At 35.8% G+C, this 18,690-nt stretch overlaps 1 protein-coding gene across 1 annotated transcript in view; it reads right to left on the reverse strand.

Moving 5' to 3' along the window:
• Positions 1–649: 649 nt before the first annotated feature.
• Positions 650–18,690, reverse strand: part of LOC136855917 (cytochrome P450 3A30-like) — an 88,200-nt gene continuing 70,159 nt past the window's right edge. Inside the window, 12 exon segments of the mRNA XM_067133389.1 lie at positions 650–871; positions 1,158–1,217; positions 1,219–1,321; positions 1,483–1,623; positions 2,318–2,406; positions 2,688–3,254; positions 3,777–3,971; positions 5,664–5,762; positions 5,764–5,832; positions 6,172–6,288; positions 6,857–6,953; positions 10,220–10,272. Coding sequence (XP_066989490.1) covers positions 788–871; positions 1,158–1,217; positions 1,219–1,321; positions 1,483–1,623; positions 2,318–2,406; positions 2,688–3,254; positions 3,777–3,971; positions 5,664–5,762; positions 5,764–5,832; positions 6,172–6,288; positions 6,857–6,953; positions 10,220–10,272 — 1,674 coding nt within the window. The 3' untranslated portion in view covers positions 650–787.

Here is an 18,690-nt window from a genome sequence, read left to right on the forward strand (position 1 = left end):
TGGTCATGTTTCACAATGGGCTGAAAGCGGCAATTTCATCGGTGATTGTACGTTACCAAAACATAATCGTTGATGCATTTACAAATCTTAGGTCTCTTCACAGTCATTGGAAGACACTTTCACGAAGTACGGATGACTTACGCTCATCCGTATGACCCGAGATCTAAGCATCACTGAAACTAAGGTTTGAAAATGTTGAACTTTGTTGTTTCCTGTATATTTCACTCGGCTTGTTTCTGTACTATCGTGTATATTTGGGTGTCTCTGAGAGTGCATGCTCGCTTGAATGAGTGTGAGTTACCTGTGCATGTGTACCTGATACGCATGCATGTGTGAACGTCTCTTTGTATACAACTCAATGTGCGTTTTGTTGAAAAAATAACGAAGATAATGTTGAATGCCACAGACCATATGAGCCTTCTCCGAAGAAGTGGTTCGCTGGTAATATTTCTATTGTTTTGGTGGATGTGTGATTCTGTCATTCACATTAAAATGTTATTCTCTGTACCCCTGTGGTTTCACTTTCCCTTTTCAAGTCAATTACAGTACGTGACACTTCAGAATCTATAAGGTTGTATATGAGTATACATTATCTATACTTTATCTTGATGTCAGAAATATAAATAGGTGTGTTCACTAAGAGCTTTCAATAATTTGAGAGTATTAATTTATCCTACCACATAATTTATGAGAATCAATGACAGCGGTCAGTTTTAGAGTTATGGATACTTTGAAAATTAAAAAATGAAAATTAATACTGTGATGCCAGGTGTAGTCATACGACAGATTAGGAGACACGCCTTCTGATGTGGAGCAGAACTCCCTCCTTGGGAGATAAGGTGACAGTTCGAACCTCGACTGGAAGAGGATCCTGTTTGAAGAGACAAAATGTGGTGCATTAAAAAAAAAAAAAAAAAAGTATTTTTGAAGTTTTAGAAGCTATAAACTCGACCAGAAAGTTTCTTGTTAAATTATGAGGGCATATGGAAGTTCCTCTCACAGGTATGGGACCACAGCTCTGTATGAAGTTAGAGGAAAGATATTCTTTATATTTATAGGACTTCTATGTGAATGTTTGTATTATTGTAAATAATAATAATGTCTAAGACTCGTACATACAAGCAAGGAGAGACGATTATACACACATTTCAACTTGCCTTAATCACAGGAGAAAGCTGGAGAGAGTAATCTTTCAACATGCAAGCAATGACAAGCTTGAATTTCAAGTCTGGCAAACCTCATACCAAGACAGTTCCTCGGCCCAGCACCGAACGGGAGATAGGCCATGGGATGGTGGTCCTTCTTCCTCTCGGGTAGGAACCTGAAACGATCAGAGGGAAGGAGGCATCCTACTTATACAAGTTATTGGTGTGAGCTTTCTTTTAGGATTCATGTTTTCTAGTTTATTCAAATTGCAATGAAGAATCATCAGGTGAGCACAATTATATAACACACCTCTCTCTCTCTCTCTCTCTCTCTCACCTGTCTGGATCAAACTGCTCAGGCTGATGCCAGAATTTAGGATGATGGTGAATGTGCCACACAGGAACTGTGACGCTGACTCCCTGAGGTATGGTCACGTTACCTATCTGGGTTGTCACTCCTGCTTCTCGAGTTACAAAACTAACGAGAAAAAAAGATTCTATATATATTTATATAAATAATGTAGGTCATTCAACATTGTGTGGATGGTTGTCTGTGTGGGTGGATAAGGCAGTCAAGAACAGCTTGAATTTAAAAAAGAAGTAGGAGGAAGAGGCGTAATTCTGAGAAGTTAATGGAGAGAGAGAGAGAGAGAGATTAGTGAGCAAACAACAAGTTCTAATGAAGAGATAATCCCTCAGGAAAATACGTCGTAATAATGAAGTCTATTTTGAAAAAGAGATCCGAGTGTAAAATATTAAGTACTTATTTGGGAGCAATAAGTCAAAGTCATCCCTTGTTAAGACGGAAATGTGTTAAGGCATAAAATAAAAATAGAAAGACCCCGTTAAATTCTACTTCGTTTTCTATACTATACTGTAGAAGAAAACATGGATAAGAAGCTTAAATTGTAAACTATGAAATATACTGAGTGTTCTGGTAATGTAACACTATTCAACGTTTCAAAAAGCATTTAAGACTTGCATACATATTATGATGGGTCACGTACACCTCATAACTTGATCACTTCTCCAGCTCAGATCACGTCAATGGACACCGGCTAAAATTTAAGCATGTTTCGATTTAAGAAATAAATAAATGAAAAGACATTTCATTGACCGAAACAAACCTTTAAGAAAGTCATAATGAGCTTGGAAATACCCATCTAACATACCAAGGCACAGGTGGGTAGAGTCTGAGAGCTTCCAGATAGACGCGATCGAGAATGGTCAGACGACCAATGTCTTCGTAGCTCAACTGTTTCTGAAATTTGAGGAATTAATTCATAAAATGCTTATTCAGAGCAAAGTTACGTTTGTAATTACAGTAATGCTATTTCACAAACTAGTTTCATATCTAGTCTACATTCCAAACTGACTAAATTAACTATTAACTACCCATTTACTCCTAATTGAGCTGCTAAAATATATAAAAATAGTAATGAAACGGTGCACTTATTTCCACAATGAATTTTCTTGTCTAACCTACATAATAATTAGTAAGTCTAATATTCTTCAAGCAAGTCTAATATTTCTGTTTATTACCTTGTCTCCCATGACAGTTTGTATTTCCTCAAGGCATTTATCCTGCCATTCTCGGTGTTTGGCTAAAATGTAACAAGTATAAGCTATGGCATTAGCAGTCGTTTCGTACCCAGCCAGGATGAACATGTAGGCGTTGCTGACAACTTCATCATCTGTCAATTTCTGTTTTTGTTTTTCCTCATTCTGGCTTTCACTTTCCTCTTCTCCCTCCTCCGTATCTTTCCTACTTCTGTTCTGTCTGCTCTTATCACGAGGACTTCTGGACTTGCCCGTCTTATCACCGGCAAACAAAGGCGAACCTTCTGCAGTAGACAACGTGGGTTCCTCTTCGTCATCTCCTGAAGTGATGCTTTCTTTTCTAGGTTTGCTGGGACTGGGTGATTCTGGGTCATCTTTTGACCCACCGGGTGATTCTGGGTCTTGTAAATTAATATCTTGAGAGGTATCTATGACCTGAGATTCCTCCAGCGGGGAAAAGCCTTGGTCTGTCATTTCCAAGGTGCTGTTTTCCAGTATTCCAGGATCGTCAGACGCATCGATGAGGAGTTGTAGGAAATCTGTGCAACCCTGAGAGATAAAGAACAGAAGGTTTAAATCAGAGAGAGAGAGAGAGAGAGAGAGAGAGAGAGAGAGAGAGAGAGAGAGAGAGAGAGAGAGAGAGAGAGAATTACTATCTCACAATAACCACTCTCCTATTATATTTGGACAACCTTTCCAAATATTAGTAAGCTGAAGATGAGAGATTATTGGGTCTATCTCTGTATACAGAACAGGCGATTTTGACTAGAAGACTGTATAGACAGCCTATAAAATAGATTATCTTTGGAAATACTCTATAGAATCACCATTCACATGGGAAACTAAAGGAGTTGAGAGATGATTAGGTCTATTTCTGTAAACAAAACAGACTAATCTGATAAGGAGACTGCATACATAGTCTAAAGAGTGGATTATCTTTAGACCTACTCTACAGAGATATCTTTAGACCTAGTCTATAGACTATAAAATAGATTATCTTTAGACAATCTATAGAGAACCTGCAATAGATCATCCTTAGACCTACTCCACAGAACCACCTCTTTCATATACCTCGTAAGGCGCAGCTCTCCTGCGGGCGAGGACATCCCGTAGGTTTGTGGTAACGGCTCGTTCCACCAGGGCGGCGTCTGTCGAACCCCTGAAGTAACGAAGCCAGGGGGCCAGGCCTGGGAACACCATGGCCACGACCACCAAGGGCGAGATGGCGAACCTGAAGAAGCGCCTGACCAGTAGGAGAAGTGGCTCCTGCAGGGGAGAAAAGGTGGACTTTATTAAATTCTGATGACTGAATGGAGATTAGGCCTATATATACTTGTTTTGGGTGGGAAAGGAGAGAGAGAGAGAGAGAGAGAGAGAGAGAGAGAGAGAGAGAGAGAGAGAGAGAGAGAGAGAGAGAGAGAGAGAGAGAGAGAGACTGTACACATACTCGTACAGTCATTGTTAACTGCTCTCTAGCTAATAGCACAACAAGCAAAAATCACAATATGACCGAAGAAAAATCTTAAAATGATTTGCTAATTTTAAATGAAACCACTAACACATATCTAGGCCGCCTAAGCAATTTTAGTTTTTAAAAGAGGTATATTTGAAAACCATTTTTTTAAAACAGTATCAATAAATAACTAAATGTCGATTTGGAAAACCTCTAATTCAGCGTTTTAAAAGACATTTCTGAGAGAAAAGAATTCACTTTAAATGCCATTACTTCAGTATAAAAATAAAAAAATGTGTCAACTACAGAAATTCAATTAGAAAAAAAAAATCATTTTAAATACCATTACTTCAGTATAAAAATTTAAAAAAAATGTGCTAACTACAGAAATCAATCTTCCTTGACATCACAAACTACAAATCCAAAATAAAAACACGCAAAAAAAAAGATTAAGAACTTATCTTGCAAAAAAAAAAAAAAAGTCACTATGAACATAAATCTTCAAGTCAGTATTTAGCTTACTGTTGGCATAAACGAGATCTCTTCAACAATGTGACTCTCTCAAAGCTTTTTTTTTTTTTATCTTATCCTCTGGGACAACAATGGCACAAGTCGAAAAGGAAAATAGGAATAAAAAAAGGATAAAAAAGTAATTACCTGTTGCCTGAACACATTCCGAGAATTCACGTGTCGCCAAAAGTTTATTTACAAAACTATTGTGATTCCTCGTTGATTTTTTTTAAAGCGTTCTTTGAATTCTCTCTCTCTCTCTCTCTCTCTCTCTCTCGCTTACTTAAACGAGTTCTTCTCATAATTCTCTCTCTCTCTCTCTCTCTCTCTCTCTCTCTCTCTCTCTCTCTCTCTCTCTCTCTCACACACAGGTTTATATACATACTTTCATACACAAATATATTATTTTGTATATATATATATATATATATATATATATATATATATATATATATATATATATATATATATATATATAACTAAATAAACTAAATTCAATTACACCTCCGGTTAATATTACACCCAAAAATAATCATAACTGACATCAGCATCTGCCCCACTTAGGATTCGATCCTGGGCCTTTGGTTTTGACACAGTGATAGACAGTTAACTTAACCATTCGGCCATCGAGAGAAATTGCCCAGATTCAAATCCTGGCCAGAGTATATTCACTTAATTATAATTCCCACAGAGTGTATGTTATTCCAGAGGTATTGTGTCTTGGAATTAAGTCATATTTGGGGCTTAATTATGTATATAGATATATACGTAATATGTATTTATATATATATATATATATATATATATATATATATATATATATATATATATATATTTGAGGCTTAATAGGCTTAATACATATATATATACGCAATATTTGAGGCTTAATCTATGTATATATACGTAATATTTGATGCTTAATACATGTATATATATGTAACATCTGAGGCTTAATCTATGTACATATATAATTAAAATTTGGAGAATATTCCGACCTCTGGATTCTTGAGACACTCAATTTTCATGGCCAAAGCACATCTTCCGATGACGTCCAAAGTGAGTCGCTGGGAGACGCTGAATATATCCATATCTAACGCCATTGTCGGCGTGTTCGGACACTACAGCCAAGAAATCGTCGACGCTTTCCTGCATCAGACCCAACATCTTTGAAGAGAAATTAATGCTATTAATGTTATTGTTTCTTTGGCTAGACATTCTTTAAATGGTAATAAGGATGATACTACAGTTTTTCCAGGTATTAGTTTCGTCAAATCGCCATTCTTTGGATGATAATCACAGGAATATAGAATTCAGGGACCTACGAAATCATTCAGCGCTGAAAGGGACACAAGAGTAGAAACGTTTAATAATAGCTGTCACAAGATGAATACCTCGCAGTTGCACTTCGAAACAACTGTTAAGAAAGGGTTAAGGAAAGGAAGATGGATGAATAACAACAGCAAAAGTAATATTAATAATAATAACAGCTGTTTCCTAGCTCACCATTCTCAGTCTTGACAGAGAGAAGACGGGCGTGGTGATGCGCCTTAGGAACTTCCAGTGGTGGTCTCGCATGTCAACTATCATGTCGCTATAGGGCTTCTTGGCTAGGAAGTAACGCTGGAACACAAATACAGAGCGTAACGCTGACGTGTAACGAAGTAACACGCTAGCAACCTTCGGTTATTACGTTACTGGATGAGACGGGGGCTTATTTGAAAGTGAAAAGACAGAATTTGTGAGGTGGTTATAGACCTACTTGACAATCATTTGAGAAACAATGTTGTGCAGTTGGAATCTCAGAAGTTCATCTTGTATTTTAATAATAATTTCTTTATATTTTTTCTAATTACTGATCTATTTTTCCATTACCTTCTGTTACTTATTTCTAATGAAAACTATAATATTCTTTGGAAGCTTAAAGAATTTCAGTCAGTGGCCCCTTTGGTGGACTTGTTCCATATGAATAGGTTCATCTTCTGAATAATAATAATAATAATAATAATAATAATTTATTTACTTGCCAAAGTACCTACGAGAGGGTCGAGAAGTTACGTCCCGACCCTGGGGACGTTACGTACCGTCCAGAAGCTCAGACCAAGTGAATATCAATCTGCACACTTAAAAAGACTAACTATATATTACCCACAGACTGTCAAGAAAAGGATGGGAAATCCTTAATACTCACGGCCCTGTTGGCAAAGGATGGGAAATCCTTGATGAGAATTTGGCGAAGCATCTCCAAGTCTGCCACTAACAGAGTCGGTCTGTGGCCTGTGAAGTACCTGGAACAGACGTACGAAACAAATGAAAGCAACAAATGATAGGAACAAATGAAAGAACAGATGAAAGGTACAGATAATGGAAACAGATAATAGGAACAGACGAAAGTTACGGATAATAGGAACAAGGGCAGAACGAGGATAGTTGGCCATCTGATCTAGTTTGCCAGATGACAGAACGGAATGGAATATAGAGTTTAAGGCCAGGAGCTAAGCTCTGGGACCTTATGGGGTCATTCAGCGCTGAAATTGAGAGTAGGCAGTTTTGAAAGGTGTAACAGGAGGAAAACCTCAAAGTAGTTGCACTATGAATCAACTGTTAGGAGAGGGTGGATAGCAAGATGGAAGAAATATGAATGGAGGTACAGTAAAAGGAATGAAAGGGGTTGCAGCTAGGGGTCGAAGGGACGCTGCAAAGAACCTTTAGTAATGCCTACAGCACTGAACTGGGGGAATCAGCTGAGAGATCTACTTATCTATAGTGTTTTCGTTTGGGGTTCAGCCTCATACCCAACCGATCTGAAATCCGGTTATTTAAATTGATATAGCTTATCAACAGACCTTTATAACAGAATTCTTTTCAAGGGGATTTGACCAAGTAAATAAAATTGCGAATTAAAATCTATGAGAGTGAAATTATAGACAAATCCAAAGTTGCAGTTACGAGAGAGAGAGAGAGAGAGAGAGAGAGAGAGAGAGAGAGAGAGAGAGAGAGAGAGAGAGAGAGAGAGAGAGAGAATCAACGTGGGCATCCAAAAAACAAAATTGAGCACAGTGAAGCTTCATGGAAGAAATATGGCGCTAAACTCCACTCTTTTGTTTCCAAGGTATTAGACGCCGGTGTTTACAAACGACTATCAGTCGCTATCTGAGATTCTGGGCGATGCCACAAGGACTTAATGACGCTTCTGAATCTGTCTTGAAGCCCTGAAGTCATGAAATATGGCTGGGGAGGGGGGTTGATGACGTCACACTGTTGCTTGAACTCAAAGGAAAACAAAAGGAAAATATTTTCCCGAGAATTCAATTCTATTTCCTATCGCTTCTTATCGGCAGGCGCTATCTTAAGGTCACGGCTCCCAAAAATAAATATTCGGGGAGATATCACACCTCCTTTCTCTCTCTCTCTCTCTCTCTCTCTCTCTCTCTCTCTCTCTCTCTCTCTCTCTCTCTCTCTCTTTACATTTGCGCCCAGACAGATGATTTACTGAAACTGTAAGCCTAAACATCATGGGGTCTTTTAAGAAAAAGGGTACTTGTTGAAATACTCTATTTAAAGCAACATTCACTAGCATAAATGATAATAAAGAACCACAGTATTCTAAATCTCTTTTCAGAGAGAGAGAGAGAGAGAGAGAGAGAGAGAGAGAGAGAGAGAGAGAGAGAGAGAATATCTTAACTGATGACTCACCTGACAATACTTAATTTCTGTATACCATCGCATCTAATGAAGCATATTAAAACATGCGATATATTCAAATTATATTATAACAACGCCTCAATACTTTCCTATATATAAATATAACTAAGAATAAAAGCAAGAATATTTTCACAGCATTTATTTGTTAACGGTTTAAGAAGAGATACGTCACTCAAGAATTCTTTTCATTGCACTACATGCCTCTAATTTCCTAAACTACGTCAGAAATGTTTGGCGGTGAAACGCTAGAGAGAGAGAGAGAGAGAGAGAGAGAGAGAGAGAGAGAGAGAGAGAGAGAGAGAGAGAGAGAGAGAGAGAGAGAGAGAGAGAGAGAGAGAGAATTCCTGAGGCCAGCCACTATCTCAACACTGCACTCCTTTGTTCATCAGATTAATAGAATTCGGCTGATCAAAGGTTCCACCGATTTAAGAAGAAAAAGTTAAAGAAACCCCTAATTAAGTTTTTCTTTCCTGGGGACATCACTGGGGACATTTTGTGTGGACAGTTACATGGTTGTGTGAAGACACTATATATATATATATATATATATATATATATATATATATATATATATATATATATATATATATATATATATATATATATATATATATATATATATATATATATATATATATATATATATATATATATATATATATATATGTTTGAGCTGGTTTGATCATGTGGAGAAAATGGAAGAAAGATTGGTGGGAAGTGTACAATAGAGAAGTTTTAGAATGGAGGAGGATAGGAGGACTAATTAGTGCTAGGTGAAATGACAGAGTAAGATACATAAATGTGTATATTTTATATATATAGTATATATATACTGTATATATGTTTATATTTCATATATATATATAATATACACATGTATATATGTATTTATGTATCTTACACTTCCTCTATCATTCCACCTACTACTTATTAATCCTCCTATCCCCCTCCACTCTAAAACTCCTCTATTATACACTTTACACCAATCTTTCTTCCATTCCCTCCACATGATCAAACCAGCTCAACCACACTGATACATCCTTTCACTCATGCTAACCTTTTTACAGCCTTTACCTTCGTATTTCTTTCCATTTCGATTCTCCATATCTCGCATAACTGTAAATAATTATAAGTACTATAGGAAAAACAAGAGGGTCTAACAGAATTAAGTGCAGAGAGGATGGTTAATGAGCAAATGGATCTCAGGATGAAAGATACTAATGACTAATGGAGAGAGGGTTCTTTGCACTAAAGCAATCCTTCATGGAATGAGTATTTGGATATTTTACTTAATGTAAAAGACAATGTTTATTAACATCTGTCAAAACAACATCTAAATGGATGGACTTCATGGCCTTGAAGCTGGGATACAAAGTCTTATTCTAGAAAGAGAGAAGATTTAGCACTGCAAGTTTCGAGTGGTTTCCAAGCAATAATTCCGCTGCGATTTAGCACCACGAAAGCTAAAGGCTAAGTATAAAAGCTAAAACCTCCGTGTGTTTCAGATGCATGTTTTAGAAGCATCATTACTCGCTTTTATCTCAGCAGGCTGCATCGACCATAAACCTTTAATTTTTCACAATAATTTGGCAGGTTTCTTTTGTCAAGACACTGTAGCCTGAGAAAGCGTCTGCAAACTACTAGTTTTCTATACAACAGATTAGGTTCATATTTAGTTTTGGCACCATATGAAGTTGACAGACTTTGAAACATTTCAAATTACTTCATTCAATTTTTTAAAGCACATCATACTGAAGAAACACCTGCTCAAGAACAAGTTCTAGAGAATATAAGAACACAGCAGTGTCTCTCAATTCTCGAAACTTTGCAGAACCATTCGTTCACTTACCCGCAAACGTTGCCATATTTCTCCAGCCATTCCGTCTGCACAGCCAGAATATCCTACAGGAAAGAAGAAGAAATTCAGCTGTAAACAGGTTGATTAAGACGAATGGCCTGAAATAATTAAAAGTCCTTTGACTGTGAACAAGATTTCTTTGTGTTTCTTAACTGCGTACGGAATGAAAAGGTTAATTAGAGCATTGTCTTCTAAATATAGTTTGTTGTCAATAAGATGCATGCATTATTATTATTATTATTATTATTATTATTATTATTATTATTATTATTATTATTATTATTATCCAGAATGTGAACACTATTCATATGGAACAAGCCCGTCATATTATTATTATTATTATTATTAATAATAATAATAATAATAATAATAATAATAATAATAATAATAATAATAATAATAATAATAATAATAATAATAATAATAATAGCTAATTTTTTATATGAGAAATAAGTTCAATTTTACCTTAAATTTGAAATTTGGAAAATCAAATTAGTCACTTTAAAAATTAATAACACAAACTACTTGTATTTCTGGAAGGCTGTCTAGACCTAACTACAATAATCTAATCGTTGCTTTCCATACAAGAGTATTAACTTAAAAACAAAACTTCAACTACAATCAAGACCAAAATACATTGTTCCACTTGCTTTCCATAATACAGAAATCAACTTAAAAATAAAACTTCAACTAATATCACAAGGACACAGATGGCTTGTAAGACATGCTTGGCTAAGCATGGGATTAACTCTGTGAACTTGGGATTTTTTCAGCAAGTATTTTAATGTTTCTTTGACTCTAAATCTCCATTAACTTTATAAACGTCCTTGAAACTGAGCTCTGCAATGCAAACTCGACATGCTCTGCACGATTCCTCGGCGAATTTGGAAGGGTAGTCAGTTATAGGCCTATAGGCTAAGGGATTAGTAGCAATAAGTTTAAGTTTAACTAAGAGGAAACTAGATTGCAGCAGGAAGATTTTTCGAAATCTTAATAGTTATGAAACCAACATTATAATCTGCAATTCCTAATAAGCTGTGAAACACTTTATAATCTACAATTCATAAGTTATGAAATATACCTTACAATCTACAATTCGTAAGTTATGAAACATACCTTACAATCTACAATTCATAAGTTATGAAACACCTTACAATCTACAAATCATGAAGTTATGAAACATACCTTACAATCTACAATTCGTAAGTTATGAAACATTACAATCTACAATTCATAATCTATGAAACATACCTTACAATCTACAGTTCATAAGTTATGAAACATACATTACAAACTACACATTACAATCTACAATTCATAATCTATGAAACATACCTTACAATCTACAATTCACAATTAAGCTCTGTAATCGAAGACCATTGACAAAGTACAGCCAAAACTTCACGAAAAGAAGTAAAAAACATGTTTGGAAAGAAGTCTACGTCCTAGCACCAGTATACCCATCGACTAAAAACTCTTGGCTAAAGCCTTGACAAAGCAAATAAAAGAAAAACAAAAGAAAATCGGACAACCAAGTGCACCAAAAACGCAAAATGAAACCTTTTTGTATCGTGGCGTTGACGAGGAGAGGACATTTGATTACTCGCTGGTGAAGGAAAAGTCTCGAATGGTTTGTGTAGTGTTAAAATGCTTTTAATTTAACCCACTGTGACCCTAATTACTGAATGATTAGTAGGTCAGCTCAACGAAAACCCAGGCATGCTTAAGTTACGATTGCTGAGTGTGACAAGACGGAGATAAGAATTTTTAGACCCTTACTGGCAGAAAAAAAAAAATGGTTACTACTGGCTTGAGGAAAACTGTAAAGAATATAAGTGGATAGTTTTTCTCCATTGTTGAAATCAAATGAAAACTAATTCCCTTTACCTTATTTCCTAATGAGCACCATATTCTTTGGAAGCTGGAATTTCAAGCCAATGGCCCCTTTAGTTGGCTTGCTCCATATGAGTAAGATTCATCTTCTAAACAATAATATGTAATGAGATATTTGGCCTGCCATGTTTTTCTGAATACAGGAACATAATTCTCTGAATTATCAGAATGATTCAGAGAATGATAGGGACCTTTAAGCATTCTTCATCAAGCATTGGAACCTGGTTATAAGCAGCAATGAATGTGTTGTTAATACTGACTAACACTGACATTGCAGAAGATAATAAACAAGCAACTTCAAAATTCATGTGCATATAGTTTTCCCTAATCATCTGGCAAGGCAGTGAGGTTCAAGAAAATCTAATCACGAATTCTACGACCAAAGAACTTTCTTTTAGAAAGCAATTGTTTGACAACGATGCTAAGATAATTAAGAATAAGAACAGAAGAATGGGAAATCCCAGTTCAAAATCATAGTGGATAGATTATATCCTTAGTTTCGGAGCTGAATATCTAGTCCCAGGATGGAGGCAGATTTAGGAACTGAAGACACAAGGTTTAAGGATTTTATTTTGTTTGAAAGATTTTTTTTTTTCTTGGGACATAAAACAAATTAAGTGAAATACAGGCGAGATGTGAAAAGCTGGAGGAAAGAAGAAGAAGAAGAAGAAGAAGAAGAAGAAGAAGAAGAAGAAGAAGAAGAAGAAGAAGAAGAAGAAGAAGAAGAAGAAGAAGAAGTAGTAGTTTCTTCCATGGGACAAAAACAAATCAAGTGAAATACAGGAGAGATGTGAAAAGCTGGAGTAAAGTATATTTTAGAAGAAGAAGAAGAAGAAGAAGAAGAAGAAGAAGAAGAAGAAGAAGAAGAAGAAGAAGAAGAAGAAGAAGATGGTGATTTCCGATGGGAAGTCTGTAGCAAATCGCAGCTACAACGAAACGACGCCAGGAAATGTAAACACAAAAAAACAACACCGATTCTAGTCCCATAAAAAAAATATCGTGTATCCGTTCTCTTCAAGTTGAAAGACATAAGGCAAAGCCTTTAATGCACGTAAATGCCGTCAGAAAGTACCAAGAACATTGCTACGCGGGTTAAGAAAACATATCAACAAGCGATAAATTACAACCAATCTGAGAACTTGGAAGAAGAAGAATTTTAGTCGCTGGTACTCAACACAGGTAGCTGGCGAACAAGATATAAAATAAAGAGATTATGCAAAAAGCACGTTATATATATATTGAGTTGTACATGTGAGTTGACATAATATTAAAGGAAAATTCAAATGTTTTTACAGTGCATATATGTATGTATGTATGTATATACATATACTATATATATTGTTGTATATATGTATCTATATATATTATTGTATATATATATATATATATATATATATATATATATATATATATATATATATATATATATATATAGAGAGAGAGAGAGAGAGAGAGAGAGAGAGAGAGAGAGAGAGAGAGAGAGAGAGAGAGAGAGAGAGAGAGAGAGAGAGAGTGCAAATCATGTACCCAGGCACTCATATGAGACTCAACTTCGACAAAAAAAAAAATATATATAAAAAAGATGACAAAATCCTTTTGCAATTTGCCAGCTTCCTGGTGGGCCTCTCTGAAACAATCATAGCGTTTGCTGGTTTGTCATCACGCTTGCCTTTTAGGCCAGTTTGTCAATCCATGAGTAATTTTGTCGACACGAAAGCGGAGGAGAGTGAGAATTGATAATGTGAATAATATTGTTCTCTGCATCTAAAGGGTGAACATGTCTCAAATTATATTTTTATTTTGTTTTTAGTTTGTGTGTTTTATGTTTGGGCTTACATTCTAATCTCTCTATATATCTCTTGTGTGTAATAAAAATATACATAAATGTAAATGTATATATATATATATATATATATATATATATATATATATATATATATATATATATATATATATATATATAAATTTGCAGGTGTGTATCCGCCAATTACTTTGCCAAGCATTCATCTCTAATTTCACAGATAATAAACAAAAATAAAAAAGAGATAAAACAAAAAAGAAAATAATTAAAATACCCGAGCCTCTTATCCCACTACTTATCTTGGCACTGGTCAGGACCTGACGTCTCACAAGTGGACCAATTAAACGCAACTCCTCTATTATCTCTCTCTCGTCGTGTTTATTCCTCCGAAAAGGAAAAATATCGATAATAAGGATAATAATTAATGCAAGGTTTATTTGGCTTATGAATGGTTTGACTTAGAGTGATCAAGTGTTGTTTGAGGCGTATGCTAATTGGTTGAAAAACATGGCTTTATTTTTAGGGTTCACAGTCCCTAATTGGTTAAGTGATGTTTCTCGTAAGTGATGTTTCTCATAAGTGATGTTTCTCATAACTTTGAAAAATTTAAAAAAAGGGGAATTAACAACAGATCACTGAAGGGACTATAGGAATTACGTTTTCAATAATTATTAAAAAAAGCATGATAATTCTTTAGCAATTACATTAGTAAAGACACTGGGAATAATTTTTCGTTTACTCACAAAGCTCTGGATTCCAAACACACACAGAGAGAGAGAGAGAGAGAGAGAGAGAGAGAGAGAGAGAGAGAGAGAGAGAGAGAGAGAGAGAGAGAGAGAGAGAGAGAGAGAGAGAGAGAGAGAACTGCACATTTATATTACGGAACTTCCAAAGGAGATTAATTCATACAGATAGGGCCATTTTTCAAGTAAGAAATTTTAGCATGATGTCATATTACACATTAAAATACTATAAAAAAATGAAAAATTAAGTTTTGTGATGTTTGTACATTTATGGAAAAATTCCAGGCTTCCAATATGTGAAGGTTAAGTCTTAACAGAAAGGAAAATAAGATGAATTTTATATTCTTTGAGAAAATCACACGAAACACGACATGCGCAGGAATGTATAAAAATAAAACTGTTTAAGACCTGTATTTAAGACCTGTATTTTAAGACGAATTACAAACCGATTATGTAAGCATACAGGTCTAACCTCTGTAATTTGTTCTCTTCTTTATACAAAAAGATTTAGAGTAAATAGATAAAGTAAATAGCACACGTAGGGTTTTAATTACCCCTAAAACATCACGAGTTTACCGAAGCCTCCCTGCGTAAAACAATTTAAGAGGACCTCTCTCTCTCTCTCTCTCTCTCTCTCTCTCTCTCTCTCTCTCTCTCTCTCTCTCTCTCTCCTGGGTCATCTAGTTAAATGGGTGGTCTGCTAATACAATCCTAAGAATAGAAAAAAACTAAAAAATAGCAATTAAGTAGACTTTAAGAGATTGTTACTTTGCGGATTTGAAGTTTTTTTTAAACTACGTTACAGCTAGATTGTATGTGATTTTTTTTTTTCTGTTGTTGTTTTGTTCAATTAAGCTGCCCAAGTGCCAACATGGGCACTGGTCCCCTGGTGGGCATGTAACTGAGTAATCAATGGTTGTATCAACTGATTGGCATTTTTCAAGTGCCTTGGTGAAATCTCTTTCCCAACGGAATAATAATAATAATAATAATAATAATAATAATAATAATAATAATAATAATAATAATAAATGAATGAAAGGGCCTTCCTAATTACAAAAGTCCGACGGGATGGACAACCCTATTTCCAACAGGAAGTCTTGCGAAAATTAGACCCCAATTCCAAAGGCGATGGACCCGCCGTTTGAAAGATGGAAGACTATGGGAAAGATTTTTCAAGCCGTAGAAGCTGGGATGGGCGATACTTCTTACTCAAGACACGAAAGGAGGTGGAGAGTTCCAGATTCTGAGATAACCAGAGGTTTAGTTCTCTCTCTCTCTCTCTCTCTCTCTCTCTCTCTCTCTCTCTCTCTCTCTCTCTCTCTCTCTCTCTCGTCTTAAACTAAACCCACTGCATTCTCTCTTTCTCTCTCTCTAAACACCACTGCTTTCATTCTCTCTCTCTCTCGTCTTCAACTAAACACCAATGTTCTCTCTCTCTCTCTCTCTCTCTCTCTCTCTCTCGTCTTCAGCTAAACACCACTGCATTCTCTCTCTCTCTCTCTCTCTCTCTCTCTCTCTCTCTCTCTCTCTCTCTCTCTCTCTCTCTCGTCGTGAAGTACAAAAATACAGATTTCCTTCCACAAATCATACAAACATTTCCATCGTATCAAAGCTTTATTTTTTTTTTATTCCACTCGTATTTGGGACATCGCGCTCACCTGGGACATTCCCGCGTTGACTTGACCTGAACACATCAAGAGGTATTTATTTACATTCAAAACCCTCCTCCCCTTCTTCGCAAAGCCCCAAATGACCTGATTCGTGGGCAGGAAAGGTGTTTTGTAAAAGAGGACGCAAGATCTCGCTTGCATTAGCATGGCCGCTAAACCTCGCGATGTTGCATTAGCAGAGTTTTTGAAGAACGGCCCAAAACACTTAGCCCTCACGACCATTAAAAAACCGCAACTCGAGAGTCGTGTAAGTATCAAAACCCTAAAAATGATATTGAAAAATGTTCTTTCATTAATTTTGCTCTAATTACTAAGCGCTGGTCGAGGAAAGCCGGTAAAATGACTGAAAAATAAAGGCGCGCATGTACCCTGTTGGCGGACATGGGCGAACAAAATACGACCCACGGCTGTCTTGCCAACACGAGGAATGTTTACAAACAAAACCGCCGAAAAATCCACACATAAAGGCTTTTATCCCTTCGGACATGTTTACAGCTGGACTTTTTGGTCTCTCTCTCCTCCATTTCTTCGGCAAAAAAAGATTTATAAGTGGAAAAAGCAAGTACGGAGGGAAGAGTAAAAGTAGACAGCTTGACTTTTGGGATTTTATAATTTCGTTTCTTCGGCAAAAAAGATTTATATATATATATATATCTATATATATATAAAGATTTATATTTATATATATATATATATATATATATATATCTATATATATAAGTGTGTGTGTGTGTGTGTGTGTTGAAAAAACAGGAACAATTTTGTTTACGAAAGTCTATACAACTGGAAAGGACAACAAAAGCAATATAAATATAGTATCATGAAAAGAACAAACATGTTGGAATATGAATAAGTACAACATTATGTAACCATGGCACCTCCACAACAAAACACTAAAAGCGTGTAATGCCTTTCATACCACCAAAATAAAACATGCGGATCTGGATTCGTCTCAAGATACCGGATCCGGGTCCATCTCAATATCTAAGGTCCGGATCCATCTCGAAATCTAAGATTCAAATTCATCTCAAAACTTAAGGTCTAGATCTCAGTATGTAAAATCCAGATCTCAAAATCTAAGTTCCGGATCCATCTCAAAACTAGGCTCCTGATCCATATCTATTAAGATCTAGATCTATCTCAAAATCCAAGATCTAGATCCATCTCTGTATCTAAGATCCAGGTCCGTCTCAAAATCTAAGATCGGGATCCATCTCAAAATCTAAGATTGGGATCCATCTCAAAATCTAAGATCCGGATCCATCTCAAAATCTAAGATCCGGATCCATCTCAAAATCTAAGATCCGGATCCATCTAAAAAATCTAAGATCCAGATCCATCTCAAAATCTAAGATCCGGATCCACCTCAAAACCTGAGATCTGGGATCACCCATCTCTGTATCTAAGATCCCAGTCCATCTTCAAATCTAAGATCTGGATCCATCTCTAAATCTACGGTCCAGAGCCATCTCAAAATCTAAGATCCAGATCCATCTCAAAATCTAAGATCCAGAACCATCTCACAACCTAAGATCCAGAACCATCTCAAAATCTAAGATCCGGATCCAACTCAAAATCTAAGATCCGGATCCGTCTCAAAATCTAAGATCCGGATCCGTCTCAAAATCTAAGATCCGGATCATCTCAGAATCTAAGATCCAGATCCGTCTCAGAATCTAAGATCCAGATCCATCTCAAAATCTAAGATCCAGATCCGTCTCAAAATCTAACCAACCCTCCTTTGCTCACAGACAAACATTCCAATAAATTTCATTGAAATTCATCTATAACTTTCCGGCAAATCTTCAGGACAAACAGACACACGAACAAAAAGAGAGAGAGAGAGAGAGAGAGAGAGAGAGAGAGAGAGAGAGAGAGAGAGAGAGAGAGAATGTCTAGTTTCCAAGAACGCGACAATGAGTTCCCTTTCAGCTCTCCCAAACAAATCTCAAGCCAAGGATAAAAAATTATGTCCCGGGGGATTTACAATGACACAATCTCCCGAGGGAGATTTAAAATAACCCCAGACCTACGAATAGATTGTTATAAAAGGAGTTTATTTTCAATTTCGATTCTATTTTTGGACCCAGACCTGGAGTGGGTATTGATCTTTGGAGAGATTACCGATGTACCTTATTATTATTATTATTATTATTATTATTATTATTATTATTATTATTATTATTATTATTATTATTATTATTATTATGGGCGATGGGGTCAGACATCCATTTAAGAAATATATACCTATATAAACGAAACTTCAGGAGAACGGGCGGTATCTCCACTTATTAATAAATAATAAGTTTTATAAGCATAAATCAGAACTGTTTACTCAAAGTATTTCAAAAT

Source organism: Macrobrachium rosenbergii, chromosome 33, assembly GCF_040412425.1.
Source record: "Macrobrachium rosenbergii isolate ZJJX-2024 chromosome 33, ASM4041242v1, whole genome shotgun sequence".
In the NCBI taxonomy this organism is placed as follows: Eukaryota; Metazoa; Arthropoda; class Malacostraca; order Decapoda; family Palaemonidae; genus Macrobrachium; species Macrobrachium rosenbergii.